Below are 16,552 nucleotides of genomic sequence, written 5' to 3' on the forward strand. Positions count from 1 at the left end.
CCTATTCCCATCCCATCCCCATCCTCATCCCATCCCATCCCCAACCCCGTCCCCATCCCGTCCCCATCCCCATCCCATCCCCAACCCCATCCCCATCCTCATCCCATCCCGTTCCCATCCTATCCCCATCCTGTCCCCAACCCTGTCCCCATCCCGTCCCCATCCCCTCCCCATCCCATCCCCATCCTATTCCCATCCCATCCTCATCCCATCCCATTCCCATCCTATCCCCATCCCATCCCCATCCCATCCCCAACCCCATCCTCATCCCGTTCCCATCCCCAACCCCATCCTCATCCCATCCTATTCCATTCCCATCCCCGTCCCCATCCCATCCCCAACCCCATTCCCATCCCATCCCCATCCCGTCCTGTCCCTGTCCCCATGGCTGTCCCCATCCCATGGCTGTCCCCACCCTGTCTCGTGCCCTGTCCCTGTCCCCTTCCCCTCCTTATCTCTGTCCCCGTCCCACCCCTGCCCTTGTCCCTCTCCCCATCCCTGTCCCCATCCCGTCCCCGGCAGATGGAGCAGATCAAGCGCGCCAACCGCCTCTACACCTCGGACACCATCTTCCTCAAGCCCACCCTCCTCATCCCCGCGTCGGCGGGACCCTGCCCCGAGGACGAGGACAAGGACGTGCCCGTCCCCCCGCCGGGGGACACCTCTGCCACCCCCGTCCCCTCCCGCCACGACCTCTCGGCCACCGATTTCCTGCGGCAGCTGGACGCCGAGATCGGGCGCTCCAAGGCGGCGGCGACCGAGCGGCTCCGCTCCGGCAGCACAGGGTGAGCGCGCCCTCCCGCCCCCCATTTTGGGGCAAAACGGGGAGGGGGGGGGCTTTTGGCTGCGGGGTGGGCAGCCGGCTGTCAGGGCCACCCCTCAGCGCCACCCCCGCTCTGTCCCCTGCAGCACGGCCGAGGCCGAAGGCACACGGAGCCCCGATGCCAGGGTCCCCACCGCCCCCCGGGGTCCCCGCCTCGGCCCCCGGCCCCTCACCAGGACCCCGCGGGCGGCCGCCCTCCGCGACGCCGAGGACGAGATCTTCACGCTGTGACACCGGGGGACACCGGGGACGTGACGCCGAGGACGAGATCTTCACGCTGTGACAGCGGGGACGCACCGCCGTGACCCCCACGCCGTGACTCCCACCCCGCGGTGACGGGGACCCCAGGACACCCCCAGCCCCGTCCAGGGGATACTGGAGGGGACACAGGGATTTTTTTTTTTTTGGGGGGGGGGACACACAACACGGTGTCCCCTCCCTGTGTCCTTTGAGGGACCTTTCCTGCTGCAGGGACACCCCACGCCTGGGTGCAGAGCCAGCCCTCTCGCAGGGCTACTGGGAGGCACTGGGAGGCACTGGGAGGTACTGGGACAAGGTTTACCAGCTGATGTTTTTCCTCTGGTTGTATTTATTTGTACGTCTTTGCTCTCGGGGGGGGGGTGGATTTGGGGGGGTGGGACCCCCCCACCCCCCCGTGCCAGTGCCTGGACCCCCCCGGGGACAGTCACCCCCCACCCCGAGAGCCTGTAAATAAAACTGAGCACTGTCACCCGCCTCTGCCTGTTTGTCACCCCATGGGGACACACCATCACACACACACCCCCCCCGGGGACATGCTGTCCCCCCTTGGGGCCATGAATGCCCCCCTCAGGGACATGGTCACAGCCCTGGGGACGTGATTAACCCCCCCACCGGGAGCATTCCCCTTGGGGGACACAGCCATCCCCTCGGGGACATGGACACACACACACACCCCCCCCCGTGGGGACACTGTCACCCCGCTGGGGACACGGACACCCCCTGGGGACGCTGTCACCCCTCAGGGGTACCATGGGCACCCACTGGGGGACATACCCCCTGCCCCCCCAGGGGACCTAGGTGCCACACCACGCCGTGCCACCAGGTGTCACCCTGTGCCCGCACCCCCCGGGACCCCCCCCTCGTACCCCCCTCCCAGCACCTCGGGGGTCTCCCCAGCGTCCCCCAGGGCCACCCAGTCCCCTGCGATGTCCCCAAAGTCCCCTGTCGTGTGTCCCCCCCGGGGCGGGGGGGGGGGGGCTGGCGACGCTTGAGGAACATGACCCTGTGTGTGTCACCTGGGGGGGGGGAAGCCCAGTGCTCCCAGTAGCTCCCAGTAGCTCCCAGTCCCCACTGGCTCGAGCTCACACGAGCGTGCAAACGCCCACACGCTGGTGCAGGAGAGGTGACAGGTCCCCCCCCAACTCGTGGCGGGGGGACGACGACGACGACAACACACACACGCAGAAGTGACCGCCTGCCCCGTTGCACACGCGTGTGCAAGGCTCTCGTGTGCACACGCGTGTGCACCGACACGGGGGGGGGTGAGGAAAGGCGGCGGGGGGGGGCGGGCTTGCACGCGCTTGTGCGCAGCCCCGTCCCGGCGGGGGGGGGACACCCCCCCCGCCGGGACGGGGCTGCGCACAAGCGCGTGCAAGCCCCCCACGCACACACGCGTGTGCAAACCGCCCCCCTCCCCTCCCAGCCTTTAGCAGCTAATGAGGATCATCTCATTAAAGGGGATTAACGCCTATCTATAGGGTGGCCTCCGCGGGGGGGGGGAGGGAAATGTCCCCGTGGGGGTGTCCCACGGGGGTCCCCGGTCCCGCCCCCGGCCCCGCTCCGACCGGTCCCGGCCCGTTCCGGGGCGGAGCCGCTCGGGGCCGTTCGGGGAGCGGAGCCGGTACCGGAGCGCCGAGGGGGTTCGGGGCTTTTTTTTTGGGGGGGGGGCATGTTGGGGGGGTGTAGTCGGGGTGTTGGGGGGTGTTGGGGCGGGGTAGAGCGGGGGGTGTCGTGGGGGGGGGCGGTGGGGTGTTGGGGAGGGGTGGTTTTGGGGCGTTTGGGGTTGTTTCGGGGGTGTTGTTGGGGTGTAGGGGGTTGTTGGGGGGGGTCGGTGGGGTGTTGTGGCGGGGTGGGTTTGGGGTGTTGTGGGGTGTAGGTGAGGGTGTAGTGGGGTGTTGTGAGCGTGTTGGGGTGTTGCGAGGTGTACTGGGGTGCTTTGAGGGTGTAGGGGGGGTGCTGTGGGGGGGTCGGTGGGGTGTTGTGTGGTGTAGGTGAGGGTGTTGTGAACGTGTTGGGGTGTTGTGAGGGGTACTGGGGGTGCTGTGGGGGGGTCGGTGGGGTGTTGGGGCGGGGTGGCTTTGGGGTGTTTTGGGGGTGGTTTTGGGGTGCTGTGAGGGTGCGGGTGGGTGTTGTGGCACCGGGTGGGTGTTGCCGGGGGCGGGGGGGGGGGGGTGTTATGTGTGTGGGGGTGTCAGTGGGTGCGGGTGTGCACAGCCGTGCCCCGCTGCACACGCTTGTGCTCTGCGTGGTGTTCCTCGGCACTGGGAGCACTGGGGCGGGGGTACTGGGGATGTTGGGACGAGCACGTTGGAGCAGGGGCACTGGGACTACTGGGATACAGGGGACACTGGGTGGGGGCACTGGCACCACTGGAAAGTGGCACTGGGACCACTGGGAGGGGGGCACTGGGGACACGGGGATGGGAATACAGGGACACTGGGAGAGGGCACTGGGACCACTGGGAGGAGGCACTGGGACCACTGGGGGCACTGGGACTACTAGGATACAGGGGACACTGGGCAGGGGCACTGGGACCACTGGGAGGGGGGCACTGGGGACGCAGGGATGGGGATACAGGGGACACTGGGAGGGGGCACTGAGACCATTGGAATGGCAGCACTGGGACCACTGGGAAGAGTGTACTGGGGACACTGAGAGAGGGCACTGGGAGCCCTGTCGCTGTGCTGGGGGCCACTGTCCCCCCTCCCAGGGCTGCCCTGTCTGCCCCCCCCGTGCCTCAGTTTCCCCACACTGACATCAGCCCCTGGCAGCCCCGGGGGGGGGGGGGTGTCACCCTCAGCCCCGCATCCCCTCCGGGTGCCTGCCACCATGCCGGGGGTCCCGCTGCCCTTCCTCACCCTCCTCCTCCTCCTGGGGGGGGCGGCGCTGGCCTTCCCGCGGGACCTGGTGGCACGAAGCACCGTGGGGCTGGCAGGTGAGCAGAGTGGGGGGGGAGGGATTTGAGGGGGGGGGGGGTGACCGCGTCTTGGGGGTGGCCGGCGGGGTGTCACCGTGTCCCCCTTCCCCCTGACCCCGCAGCCACCGCCACCTACCCCCACTTTGGTGGCCTTCGGGGGGACAACGTCACGGCCCAGCTCGGCCTCGACTTCCAGCACATGCTGCGCCTCAACGGCACCCTCTTCGTGGCCGCCCGGTGAGCGCTTGTGCAAGCTCGTGTGTGCTCGTGCACGCTCGCCTGTGCACCCTCGTGTGTGCCTGTGCAGGCTTGGGCACGCTTATCTGTGCTTGTGTGTGCACGTGCACGCTTGGGCGTGCTTATCTGTGCTTGTGCAACCTCACGTGTGCATGTGCACGCTTACCTGCGCTTGTGCATGCTCGTGTGTGCTTGTGCGTGCTTGTGCACGCTTGCCTGTGCAGCCTCGTGTGTGCGTGTGCACCCTTGGACATGCTTATCCGTGCTTGTGCATACTCGTGCCCGCTTCTACATGCTAGTCCATGCTTGTGCATGCTCGTGCACGCTTGGTGCACACCTGCCTGTGCTTGTGCCCACTCCCACATGCTCCAGCCCCGTTGCCCCCCCCCCCCATGCACGCTTGTGCCGCCGTGTGCCCTCCTGTGGCCCCGAATGTGTCCCTGTGGTCCCTTGCGCGTGGCATGTGTCCTTGTGTCCCCTTGCACGTCCCCGTGCCCCACTCACGTTCACGCCCCCCCCCCCCCCCCCAGGGACCACATCTACGCCTTCGACCTGGGGCAGAAGGGGACGCTGTACCCCGAGCGGGTAAGGGGGATGGGGAATGGGGGACACGGGGGGGCAGGGGGAGGGGGGGGACGTGGGGGTGCTGGGGTGGGGGGTCCCAGTGCCCACCTCCTCCCCCCCCCCCCCGTCTCACCCCCCAGCACCTCACCTGGGAGACGCGGGACAGGGAGAACTGCGCCATGCGGGGGCGGCTGCAGGTACGGGGGGTACGGGGTTAGTGGGGTGTAGGGGTGTGGGGGTACATGGCAGGGGGTCACAGGGGGTGGGGTATATGGTAGGGGGGGGTTGGGGGTACAGGCTATGGGGGTGTAGGGGTAGAGGGTACAGGGTGCGGGGTACAGGGTTAATGGGGTATAGGGGTGTGGGGGTACGGGGGATCGGGGTACAGGGTGTGGGGTACATGGTGGGGGGGTACAGGGACACAGGGTATGGGGGTGCAGGGGTAGAGGGTGTGGGGGTACGGGGTATGGGGGCGCAGGGGTACAGGTTATGGGGTACAGGGCAGGGGGTAGAGCATATGGGTTGTGGGGGTACAGGGTATCGGGGCACAGGGGTACTGGTTTTGGGGGTATGGGGGTACATGGGGGGCGGTACGGGGTATGGGGGTGCAGGGGTACTTGGTGGGGGGTACGGGGTATGGGGGTACAGGGGGTGCCGGTTATGGGGGTGTGGGGGTACATGCAGGGGGGTACAGGGGCTGGGGGATAGAAAGGATGGGGTTAAAGAGGGGGCTCTGGGCAGGGGGAGATGGTGACGCTGGGGTCCCCCATGTCCCCCCCATGTCCCCCTGTGTCCCCCCCCGCAGGACGAGTGCCACAACTACATCAGGGTGCTGGTGCCCCGCGACCCCGGCACCCTCCTGGCCTGCGGCACCAACGCCTTCAGCCCCCTCTGCCGCACCTACCAGGTGGGGGGGGACCCAGGGGGTGGGCGTCACGGTGTTTGGGGGGGGTCTCAGACCCTGCTGGGGGTGTGATGAGTGCGGAGGGTCTCAGCCCTGCCAGGGAGCACAGTGGGGGCAGCAGGTGTGACGAGTGTTGGGGGGGCTCAGCCCTTGCTGGGGAGTATGGGGGGGTGTGTGTGATGAGTGTGAGGGGGTCTCAGCCCCCACTGGAGAATGGGCTGGTGGGGGGTGTCATGAATGTGGGGGGGTCTCAGCCCCCACTAGGGAGCACAGCGGGGAAATGCCCATAGGTGTGATGAGCGTGGGGGTCCTCAGCGGCTCCCCACCAGGGTTGTGGGCAGTGAGGGGGTGCAGGGGGGGTGTGTGATGAGCGCGGGGGGGGGGGTGGTCTCATCACCTTGTGTCCCCCCCCCAAAGGTGAGCAGCTTGGCGCAGGAGGGCGAGGAGGTGAGCGGCCAGGCCCGGTGCCCCTTCGATGCCAAGCAGAGCGTCGTCGCCCTCTTTGTCGGTGGGTGCTGGATGGGGCGGGGGGGGCGGAAACGACACAGGGTCCCCAGGGCAGGGGGGGGGACGGGGCTGATGCTGGTGTGTGTTTGCCCCCCCCAGATGGCAGCCTGTACTCCGCCACGGTGGCCGACTTCCAGGCGAGCGACGCGGTGATTTACCGCAGCCTCAGCCCCGGCCGGCCCCCCCTGCGCACCCTCAAGTACAGCTCCCGCTGGCTGCAGGGTACCCCGCTGGGGGGGGGGGAAATGGGGCTGGGGGCGGGGGGACAGGGCGGGGGGACGGGGCACGGGGACAGGTAGGGGGGGGTACGGGCGCGTGTGGGCATGGGGCGGAGGAAGAGGGGTTTATGGGGGGGTGGGTAGAGGGTACGGGTGTATATGGGGATGGGGTAGGGGGGGTACGGGTGTAGGGGGGGGTGACAGGGACAGGTTGGGGGGGTAGGGGTGTATCAGGGCTGGGGTACATGGACAGGAGTCTATGGGGGGGTGACAGCGACAGGTGGGGGGGTAGGGGATTATCGGGGCTGGGGTAGAGGGGTAGAGGTCTGGGGGGGGTGACAGGGACATGTGGGGGGGGGTAGGGGTGTATTGGGGGGGGTAGGGTCTATGGGGGGTCTGGAGATGGGGGGGGGCTGGAGCTGTGGGGGGCACAGGGCTGGGATCTGGGGGTACAGGGCTGTGGGGCCATGGAGGGGTGGGGGGGGCAGGGGAGGGGGTGAGCACAGGGGACAGGAGGTGGCAGGGGCTGATGGCCCCCCCCATGCCCCCCCCCCAGAGCCCCACTTCGTGCAGGCGCTGCCCTACGGCCCCTACGTCTACTTCTTCTTCAGGGAGGTGGCGGTGGAGCTCAGCGCCCTGGGCAAGGTGGGCGCAGGGAGAGGGGTGGCACGGGGTGGGGGGGACACCTGGGTGCCCACCCCCCTGGCATCAGGGCAGGGGAGACCCCAGAGCCCCTCACCGGGGTGTCTGGCCGGGTGCTGGTGCCTCCCGGGGTGCTGTTGGCTGTGGGTGCCCCCTGGGTGACAGCCCGAGGTGCCAATGGCCCCGGGTGACAGTGCTGATGCCCATGGGACCCTGGGTAGTGATGTCTGTGGGTCCTGGGGTGGTGGCACCCATGGGTGCCCAGGGGATGATGCCCATGGGTCCCAGGGTGCCGATGTCTGTGAGTCCCTGGGAGGTGACACCCATGGGTGCCCATGTGCCAATGTCCATGGGTTCCTCATGGTGACATCCATGGGTGCCCAGGTGCCAATGACCATGGGTCCCTCATGGTGACACCCATGGGTGCCCAGGGGACGATGCCCATGGGTCCCAGGGTGCCGATGTCTGTGGGTCCCTGGGAGGTGACACCCATGGGTGCCCAGGGGACGATGCCCGTGGGTCTTGGGTTCCAATGCCCACGGGTCCTGGGATGGTGACACCCATGGGTGCCCGTGTGCCAATGTCCATGGGTCCCTGGGTGCCCAGGTGCTGGCACCCGCGGGTCCTGGGGTGGTGACACCCACGGGTGCCCTTATACTGATGCCTCTGGGTCCGGGGTGGTGGCACCTGTGGGTCCCAGGGTGGTGACACCCACGGGTGCCCGTGTGCCGATGCCCGCGGGTGCCAGGGTGCTGACGCCCGCGGGTGCCGGCGCAGGTGGCGGTGGCGCGGGTGGCACGGGTTTGCCGTAACGACCGGGGGGGCTCCCCGCGGGTGCTGGAGCGGCGCTGGACGTCCTTCCTGAAGGTGCGGCTGCAGTGCTCCGTCCCCGGGGACGCCGTCTTCTACTTCGATGTCCTGGAGGCGGTGACACCCCCCCGGGCCCTGCACGGGCGCCCCGCCGTCCTCGCCCTCTTCGGCACCCAGCCCAACAGGCATGGTGGGGGGGGGGGACACAGGGGGACGGGGGGGGACACGGGGACGCGGGGGATGTGAGCGTGAGGACGTGTTTGGCCAAGGGGATGTGGGGCAGGGGGGAGTGTGGCACGGGGGGACATGGGCAGGGACGTGGGGACACGAGAGATGGGGACATGGGGACATGAGAGGGACAGACACGGGGACACCGGGATGCACTCACATGGAGACATGGAGATGGACTCACAGGGGGACATGGGGACACGGGAGACGGGGACGTGGGGACATGGGAGGGACAGACGTGGGGACACGGGGACGAACTCACATGGGGACATGGGGACATGGGAGATGAGGACGTGGGGACACGGGAGGGACAGACATGGGGACACAGGGATGGACTCACATGGGGACATGGGGACACGGGAGATGGGGACATGGGAGGGACAGACATGGGGACATGGAGACGGACTCAGAGGGACACAGGAGATGGGGACGTGGGGACATGGGAGGGACAGACATGGGGACATGGGGATGAACTCACATGGGGACATAGGGACATGGAAGGGACAGACATGGGGACACGGGGATGGACTCACATGGGAACATGGGAGATGGGGATGTGGGACACGGGGATGGACTCACGTGGGGACATGAAGGTGGGGACGTGGGGCCAGACTCGCAGCAGGACATGGGGACGCAGTGGGACAGGACACAGGGGAACAGGGCTCGGGGGGACACAGCGGGGACCAACAGGGACGCGGAGGGGCTCTGGCCGAACGGAGGCCGACCCGGCAGCCCCGGGAGGGGACAGGGGTGTCCCCAGCGCCGGTGCCACCCCCCCGCTGCCACCGCAGCATCCCCGGCTCGGCCGTCTGCGCCTTCTACCTGGCGGACGTGGAGCGGGCGTTCGAGGGACCCTTCGCCGAGCCCCGCGGCGCCGCCGGCGCCTGGACCCCGGTGCCAGAGGACAGGGTGCCCCGACCCAGGTAACACACACACACCCCCGCCCCCCCGCAAGACCCAGATGCGGGGTGTCCCCCCCCCCCGCCCCCGGGGGTGCGGTGGCCGCCCCGACGTGTCCCCGCGGCTGGTTGTGTCCCAGGCCGGGCTGCTGCGCCGGGATGGGACCGGCCGCCGGCGTTGTCACCTCTGGGGACTTCCCCGACGAGACGTTGTCCTTCGCCAAGGAGCACCCGCTGCTGCACGGCGCCGTGGCACCCGCCGGCGGGCGGCCCCTCTTCACACGCACCGGCACCAGGTGCCCCCCCGGGGGACACGACACACGGGGGGGGGCCGCGGGGACAGGGGGACGCTTTGGGTGGCCTCGGGGACAGCGGGTGGCTCGTGCGAGGAGGGTGAGGGGGTGCTGCAGGGTGGGGGGGGAGTCGTCGTGCAAGGCTCTTGTGCAAGGGTGAACGAGGCCCTGGTGCAAGACCCTGGTGTGAGCGACCTGTGCGAGGCCTCGTGCAAGGCCCCATGCAAAATGGGTGCAAGGCCCCGTGCAAGGCGGGTGTGAGGCCCCATGTGAGCAGGGTGCAAGGCTCTTGTGCAAGGGTGAACGAGGCCCTGGTGCAAGACCCTGGTGTGAGCGACCTGTGCGAGGCCTCGTGCAAGGCCCCATGCAAAATGGGTGCAAGGAGGGTGCAAGGCCCCGTGCAAGGCGGGTGTGAGGCCCCATGTGAGCAGGGTGCAAGGCCCCGTGCAAGGTGGGTGTGAGGAGGCTGCAAGGCCCCATGCGAGACCCTGTGCAAAGCTCCGTGTGAGGAGGGTGCGAGGTCCTGTGCAAGGTAGCTGTGAGGTGAGTGTGAGGCCCCGTGCAAAGCTCTATGCCAGGCGGGTGCAAGGTGGATGTGAGGAGGGTGCGAGGCCCCGTGCAAAGCTCCGTGTGAGAAGGGTGTGAGGAGAGTGCGAGGCCCCGTGCAAGGCGGGTGTGAGGCCCCATGTGAGCAGGGTGCAAGGCCCCGTGCAAGGTGGATGCGAGGAGGGTGTGAGGCCCCGTGTGAGCAGGGTGTGACCCCCTGTGCAAAGCCCCGTGCGAGGCCCCGTGCGAGCAGGGTGTGCTGGGCGCAGGCTGACGCAGCTGGCGGTGGACACGGGCGCGGGGCCGCGGGGGAACCAGACCGTGCTCTTCCTGGGCGCCGAGGACGGGCGGGTGCTGAAGGTCCTGGTGGCCACGTGGCAACCAGGGGCCCCCCGGCCCCCCGGTGGCACCCCGGCCCCCGGGGACAGCCAGGAGCCCGGGGACAGCGGGGACGCCGGCTCCGAGACGCTGCTGCTGGAGGAGATCAGCCTCTACGACCCCGGGCGGTGGGTGCCAGGCGTTGGGGGGGGGGGGAACGGGCCTGGGGGGCACCTTGGGGCTGGGGGTGTTGGGGGGCTGATGGGTGTTGGGGGGGCAGCGGGCACTGATGGGTGCAGTGGTGCTGCGTGTGCCCTGTGGGTGCTGGGGGGGCCATGTGGGTGCCGCGGGGCATTGATGGGTGCTGGGGGGAGCTGATGGGTGCCGGGGGGGTCATGCAGGTACCACCGGGTGCTGATGGATGCTCTGGGGCCATGTGGGTGCCAGGGGGTGCTGGGGGGTGCTATGGGGTGCTGGAGGGTGCCAGGGGGGTGCTGGGGGGTGCTGATGGGTGCTGGGGGGTGGCAATAGGTGCTTTGAGGTGCTGGCAGGCACTGTGGGGTGCTGGGGGGGGGGGTGTGTGCAGGTGCTGTGGGGTGCCATGGGGTGCTGGAGGGTGCCGGGGGGGGGCTGTGGGGTGCTGATGGGTGCCGTGGGGTGCCAATGGGTGCTGTGAGGTGCTGGCATTCATTGGGGGGGGGCTGTGGGGTGCTGGCAGGCACTGTGGGGTGCTGGGGGGGGGTGTGCAGCTGCTGGGGGGTGCCATGGGCTGGGGGTGCATTGACGATGGGTGCTGGGGGGGGGGTGCAGGTGCCGGGGGCCGCGGGGTGCCAGCCGGGTGCTGGGGCTGGAGCTGCACCCCCCGGGCCGGGAGCTCTTCGTGGCCTTCGCCGGGTGCCTGGTGCGACTGCCCCTGAGCCGCTGCGCCCGGCACGGAGACTGCCGGAGGTGAGGGGGGGCGTGCAAGGGTGTGCGAGGGCACAAGGGCGTGTGAGGGCAGAAGGGTGTGCAAGGGCACGGGAGTGTGGAAGGGCACAAGGGCGTGCAAGGGCATGGGAGGGTGCAAGGACACGGGAGGGTGAAAAGATAGGGGAGCGTGCAAGGGCACAAGGGCATGCAAGGGCATGGGAGGGTGCAAGGACACGGGAGGGTGCAAGGGCACAAGGGCGTGCAAGGGCACAGAGCATGCGAGAGCATGGGAGTTGCAAGGGCACAGGAGGGCACAAGGGACGTGCAAGGGCATGGGAGTGTGCAAGGGCACAGGAGTGTGCAGGGACATGGGAGGGCGCACGGGCACAGTAGCGTGCAAGGGGACAAGGGTGTGCAGGGACATGGGAGGGTGCATGGGCACAGGAGGGTGCAAAGACACAAGGGACGTGCAAGGGCATGGGAGGGTGTACGGGCATGGGAGTGTGCAAGGGCACGGGAGTGTGCAGGGATGTGGGAGGGTGGGAGGGCACAAACGTGCAAGGATACAGGAGTGTGCAAGGTCACGGGAGTCCCGTGCAAGAGCACGGGAGGGTGCTCGGGCGTGTGCAAGGGCACAAGGACATGCATGGGCACAGGGCGTGTACGGGAGCAAGAGAGCACACAAGGGTATGGAGACGTGTGAGAGCACGAGGGCGTGCAAGGGCACAGGGACGTGCGAGGGCAGGTCCTTCACCCGCCCCCCTCCCCCCCCGTGCAGGAGCTGTCTGGCCGCCCGGGACCCCTACTGCGTCTGGCTGCCCCCCGGGGGCTGCGTCCCCTTCTCCGAGGACCTCCCGTAAGTGTCCCCCCCCTCCCTGGGGGATGTCCCCACCCCACTCCCCCCTCCCCGATCTCCTGGGTCCCTTCCTCACGGGGTGGGTGACGTCCCCCCCTGTGTGTCCCAGGAGCGGCTTCGAGCAGGACATGGAGGGACCCCCCGGGATCACTGGGACCTGCCAAGGTGAAGGGGGGACACGGGGGACACCAGGGAGGGGGGGGGGGGACACGGACATGGGGGACACTGGGGGGCATTGGGAATATTTGGGGACCTAGTGGGTCGCTATTGGAACTTTGGGGACATGAGGTCATGGGGGGGGGGGGGGTGGCCCCAGGGTGACACTGGTGGCCCTAGGACATGTGGGTGACACCGGAGGATGTGGAGGACACTGGGGGGGGACACACACAGAGGTGGCCCCAGGGGACGTGGGTGGCCTGGCCTGACCCCGCTCTGCTCTCACAGATGCACCAGCTGCCGGGGACGGTGACGGGGACAGGGACTTGGCCCACGGTCAGTGACACCCCGATTTCCCCCCCCCTGGGGACCAGGAGGGACCCCTGGGATGGGAGAGGGATCCCAGGGGTGGGGGGACCCCAGGGATAGGAGAGAGGGACCCTGGGCATGGGGGGACCCCAGAGAGCAGGAGAGACCCCAGAGGTGGGAGAAGGACCCCGGGCACCAGGAGGGACCCCAAGGACCAGAAGACTCCCCAGGGACAGGAGAAGGACCCAAAGTGGGGGGACCCCCAGGACCAGGAAGGGACCCTGGGGACAGGAGAAAGACCCGGGACGGGGGGACCCTGGGGATGGGAGAGGGACCCCAGGGACCGAGAGGGACCCCCATGCACTGAGAGGGACCCCAGGGGTGGGGGGACCCCAGGGACCGAGAGGGACCCCAGGGGTGGGAGGGGGACCCCCCCACCCTCGCGTGGGGCTGACGGCTGCTCCCGCAGGGGTGCGCCAGGCCGGGCCGGGGGCCGCGGCGACGGTGCCGGTGCCGGTGCTGGTGGGCTGCGTCCTGGGCGCCTTCGCCCTGGGGGCATTGGCCGCCGGGCTACTGGCCACGGGCTGCCGCCGCCCCGCCGTCCCCAAGGGACCCCCGGAGCCCCCCGCTGCCCCGCGGCCCCCGGCCCAGCCGCCCGTCCCTCGCCTCTACCCCCCGCTGCCGCCCCAGGGAGGGGCCGGGGGCCTGCGGGACCCCCCCGAGCTGCCCACCCCCGAGGCCACTCCGCAGCCACCCACCAAGACGCCCCGGGAGCGGCCGCCGGAGCCCCGGCGTGGCCAGGCCCCCCACCTCGGAACCCCGGGGTGCCCGCAGCCCCCCGGGCCGGGACCCCCACCCAAGGCCACCCTGGAGGAGCTGCTGCAGCGACTGCACGGGACGGGGGGGTCTGGGTGGCCGGTGACCCCCCCGGCCACCGGCTCCTTCACCAACCGGGTGCAGCCGGGCACCCCCTTGGCCGGGCTCCCCCCGGGCCCCCGCGACGGGGCGACCCGGCGGGTGGACGTGCCCCCCGACAGCCCCCCCCCGCCCCGGCGGCCCCTGGCACAGAGACACTCACTGGGGGGGCCGGCGGCCGGACCCCCCGGCCCAGCCCGGGGGCTCACCCGCATGTACTCGCTGGGGACACCGGGGGGGCCGCCCTGGGGCCCCCGCCCCGGCACCCTGGAGCGCTCCCTCTCCATGAAGCCCCCGGTGCTGCCCAAGCCTCTGCTGGTGCCGGCGGCCCCTGGGCGGCCCTGAACCGCCCCCCCCCCCCCCCACCGGGGACACGGGGACGTCCCTGACCCCATGGGACACCCTGTGGGTGGGTGGGGGGGGCCAAGCCATCCCCTCCCCTGGGTGGCAGGGTCCCACTCCCCCAGCGTCATGCCCTGAGCCATCGGGGTCCCCAGGCTGTCCCCCACTAGGGTGACAAGTGTCCCCATGTCCCCAGGTTGGCCCCCACCAGGGGCAATGAGGGTCCCCAAACTGGCCCCCACTGGTGTGACAAGGGTCCCCATGTCCCAGCTCAGGGTGACGAAGGTCCCCTTGTCCCCAGGTTGGCCCCCACCACAGTGAGGAGGGTCCCCAGGCTGGCCCCCACTGGGGTGACAGTGGTCCCTGTGTCCCAGTTTAGGGTGACAAGGGCCCCCACATCCCCAGACTGAACCCCCCCCCCACCAGGGGTGACGAGGGTCCCCATGTCCCAGCCTGGGGTGACACAGGTCCCCATGTCCCCAAACTGCCCCCGTCTCCCTCCCTCGGGTGATGAGGGTCCCCCGTGTCCCTGAGCCACCTTGTCCCCCAGCCTGGGGTGACGAGGTCCCCGCATCCCCATTTTCAAGGGCTTTTTTTTTTTTTTTTTTTTTTTAATCCTTTCTAATTTATTCGCTGCTTTTTGGTGGGGGGGAGCTCATTGGAGCCACCGTCTCCCGGGGCCACCAGGAATGGCGTGGGACGCGGTGGCTCCTGGCGCTGGAGCTGGGCTCGTCCTACCGTGTAGGACCAGGGCTCGTGGCAATTAAAGACGTGGTTGCCCTCCCCGCACTGGTGCCCACTTGGCTCTGTCTGGGGTGGGGGGAACAAGGCGAGGGGGGGGGAAGGTGCCACCAGACCCTGGGCCCAGCTTGGGGACAGGGTGTCCCCGCAGGGAGGGTGACATCCGAGACATGGCGGGGTTGGCAATGGGGTGACACTGGGGGCGACGGAAAACCGCTGCCTGAGCTGGTGGTATTTTATTAAGAAACATAGTACAAAAATATGTATAAGTGTTAAAATTTCCACATTTCCAACCATTTACCCCCAGTGGGGGGGGGGCGACCCCTCAGCTCCTCCAGCGCTAACGGGGTCCCCAAGGGACCTGCCACCGTGGCAAGGGGCAATTTTCACTGCAATAAATACCCGTTGCGGCGCCTGGCACCAGGGAAACAAGCTGATAAAGGGGAGATTACGGAAATAATCAGATTTGGCACCAAAAGCTGCTCGGGGGGGGGCGGGGGGAGGGTTGGGACGGAGGGGGAAGGCCCCAGGGGCTCAGCTCAGCGCCTGGGGGCCAATATCCCCCCCCGCGCCGTGGTCCAGAGGGGATTTAATTGGCGTTTCCCTGACCTCCGCTCATCCCTGGCGGATTTACTACGCCCTGCTTCCGATTTGGGATAATGGGAAACCGGCTCGAGCCGGTTACGGCGGAACAAGAGGGAAATACGGGTCTAATGGAACCCAAAACGGGTCTCTCCAACACCACACCTTCCCGTGAAGACCCCAACTCCCCCCGGCCCCGCCAGCGTTCCCAGGAAGCCGGGATATTCCTAGGAAGGGAGCCGGGATGTTCCCAGGGAGCAATGCCAAGCTGACACCGGAGGGAACTGAGGCTTCTTGACACCATTAAGAGCAGCCCAAAGAGCCAGGAAGGGCCTTTTTCTGCCCAAACCCTGCCCTCCCGGGGAAGGCGTGGGCTGGCAAAGCCCCGACGCGGCAGAATCCGGCCCAAATTCCCGTGGGAGGCGATTTACGGAGCAGGCACCCACCAGAAACTGCTGCTCTGGGCTCCAAAGGCTCCAGCTCCTCCCTGGCCGGGCAGGGGACGGCAGCCGGGGGTGGAATTCTTTCTGAACCCGGGGCGGAGATCAAATTCTCCCCATCTTTGTTCAGACCCCGTTATTTCTAAAAATAAAACCACCGTGTGACACACACACACACACACACACCCCCGGGGGCACAGCAGCGAGGACACTGGCAGCGTTATTTGTTCCAGCTCCACAAAGCAAACCCCGATACCCTCAGCCACACGGATTTATGACTTTTTTGAAGTTTGTTTCCCGGCTGAAGGGATTTTTTGGCAAAAGCCGCCCTTTTCAGGGGCAGGACGGAACGAAGGGAGAACGGCCGCTGGGGAAGCCACAACACAGCGTTTTTGTCCTCGACAGCTGCCCCGCTCTTCCCATTTACAAACAATAAGCACAAATTTCAGGCAAAACCCAAAAGCCAAAGTTGACAGTGTGCTTTTACAGGCGTAAACGCCTCCGGGTTTTAAAATCTGCCTGGAATTGCTTTAATACCCGCTGCGGAGCAGATTTTTAGTTCAAACAGACCCAAACTGTCGCTGTTCTGGGCAAAAAAATAACAGCGAGGAAACACCGAAGTCATCAATAACCAGGACCAGAGTCTCTCCAAATATTCATTCATAAAAAATAATTATTAAAGCCTTCTCCGATACATCTTTTGAAAAAAAAAAAAAAAAAGATTAAAAAAAAAAGTCTTATTTATAAATATAGCTACATTGGTTATAAATAAATGCACTTGGATTCGCAAAACCCCAGCGAGTCTCGGGAAGCCCTTCCAGAGTCACATGAACCTTCGGCCCATCCCACCTTCACCAGGAACTGAGCGGTTTTAGGATAAAAAAGCGGTTTCCGTTTGGGGTGAGAAATTCCTTCAGAGCCATGCCGGTACATCCGTATCCTCCGTGGACTCCTTGGTCCGTGTTCCCTCTCTGCCGGCACGACGGCGCAGATCTATCAGCAAAGAAACGCTCAAGGCAATGCCCCAACCAAGAGAAAACCGTATCATCCGGACACGCTTGGAAGTAACGGGGGAAAAATGCAACTCAGGGACCAGGACGTTGAGTTATTGCCTTAAACGCTGCCAATGGTTACA

General features: G+C 67.4%; 2 protein-coding genes across 2 annotated transcripts; both read left to right on the forward strand.

Annotated features, from left to right (window-relative positions):
- Nucleotides 1-522: 522 nt before the first annotated feature.
- On the forward strand, nucleotides 523-1,552 carry LYSMD1 (LysM domain containing 1). Its single transcript, XM_074164582.1, has 2 exons — nucleotides 523-785; nucleotides 910-1,552. Exons 1-2 carry the CDS (start codon nucleotides 523-525, stop codon nucleotides 1,052-1,054), a joined length of 408 nt encoding a protein of 135 aa, XP_074020683.1. The 3' UTR covers nucleotides 1,055-1,552.
- A 2,361-nt stretch (nucleotides 1,553-3,913) lies between these two features.
- On the forward strand, nucleotides 3,914-13,657 carry SEMA6C (semaphorin 6C). The gene is made up of 17 exons (XM_074164478.1): nucleotides 3,914-4,019; nucleotides 4,124-4,238; nucleotides 4,769-4,823; nucleotides 4,943-4,999; nucleotides 5,608-5,709; nucleotides 6,124-6,214; nucleotides 6,313-6,435; nucleotides 6,988-7,076; nucleotides 7,851-8,068; nucleotides 8,903-9,034; nucleotides 9,151-9,306; nucleotides 10,119-10,355; nucleotides 10,978-11,115; nucleotides 11,855-11,932; nucleotides 12,042-12,097; nucleotides 12,377-12,424; nucleotides 12,867-13,657. The coding sequence occupies exons 1-17, from the start codon at nucleotides 3,914-3,916 to the stop codon at nucleotides 13,655-13,657; spliced, it is 2,592 nt and encodes an 863-aa protein (XP_074020579.1).
- Nucleotides 13,658-16,552: the final 2,895 nt, after the last annotated feature.

This window comes from Numenius arquata, chromosome 27 (assembly GCF_964106895.1).
Source record: "Numenius arquata chromosome 27, bNumArq3.hap1.1, whole genome shotgun sequence".
In the NCBI taxonomy this organism is placed as follows: Eukaryota; Metazoa; Chordata; class Aves; order Charadriiformes; family Scolopacidae; genus Numenius; species Numenius arquata.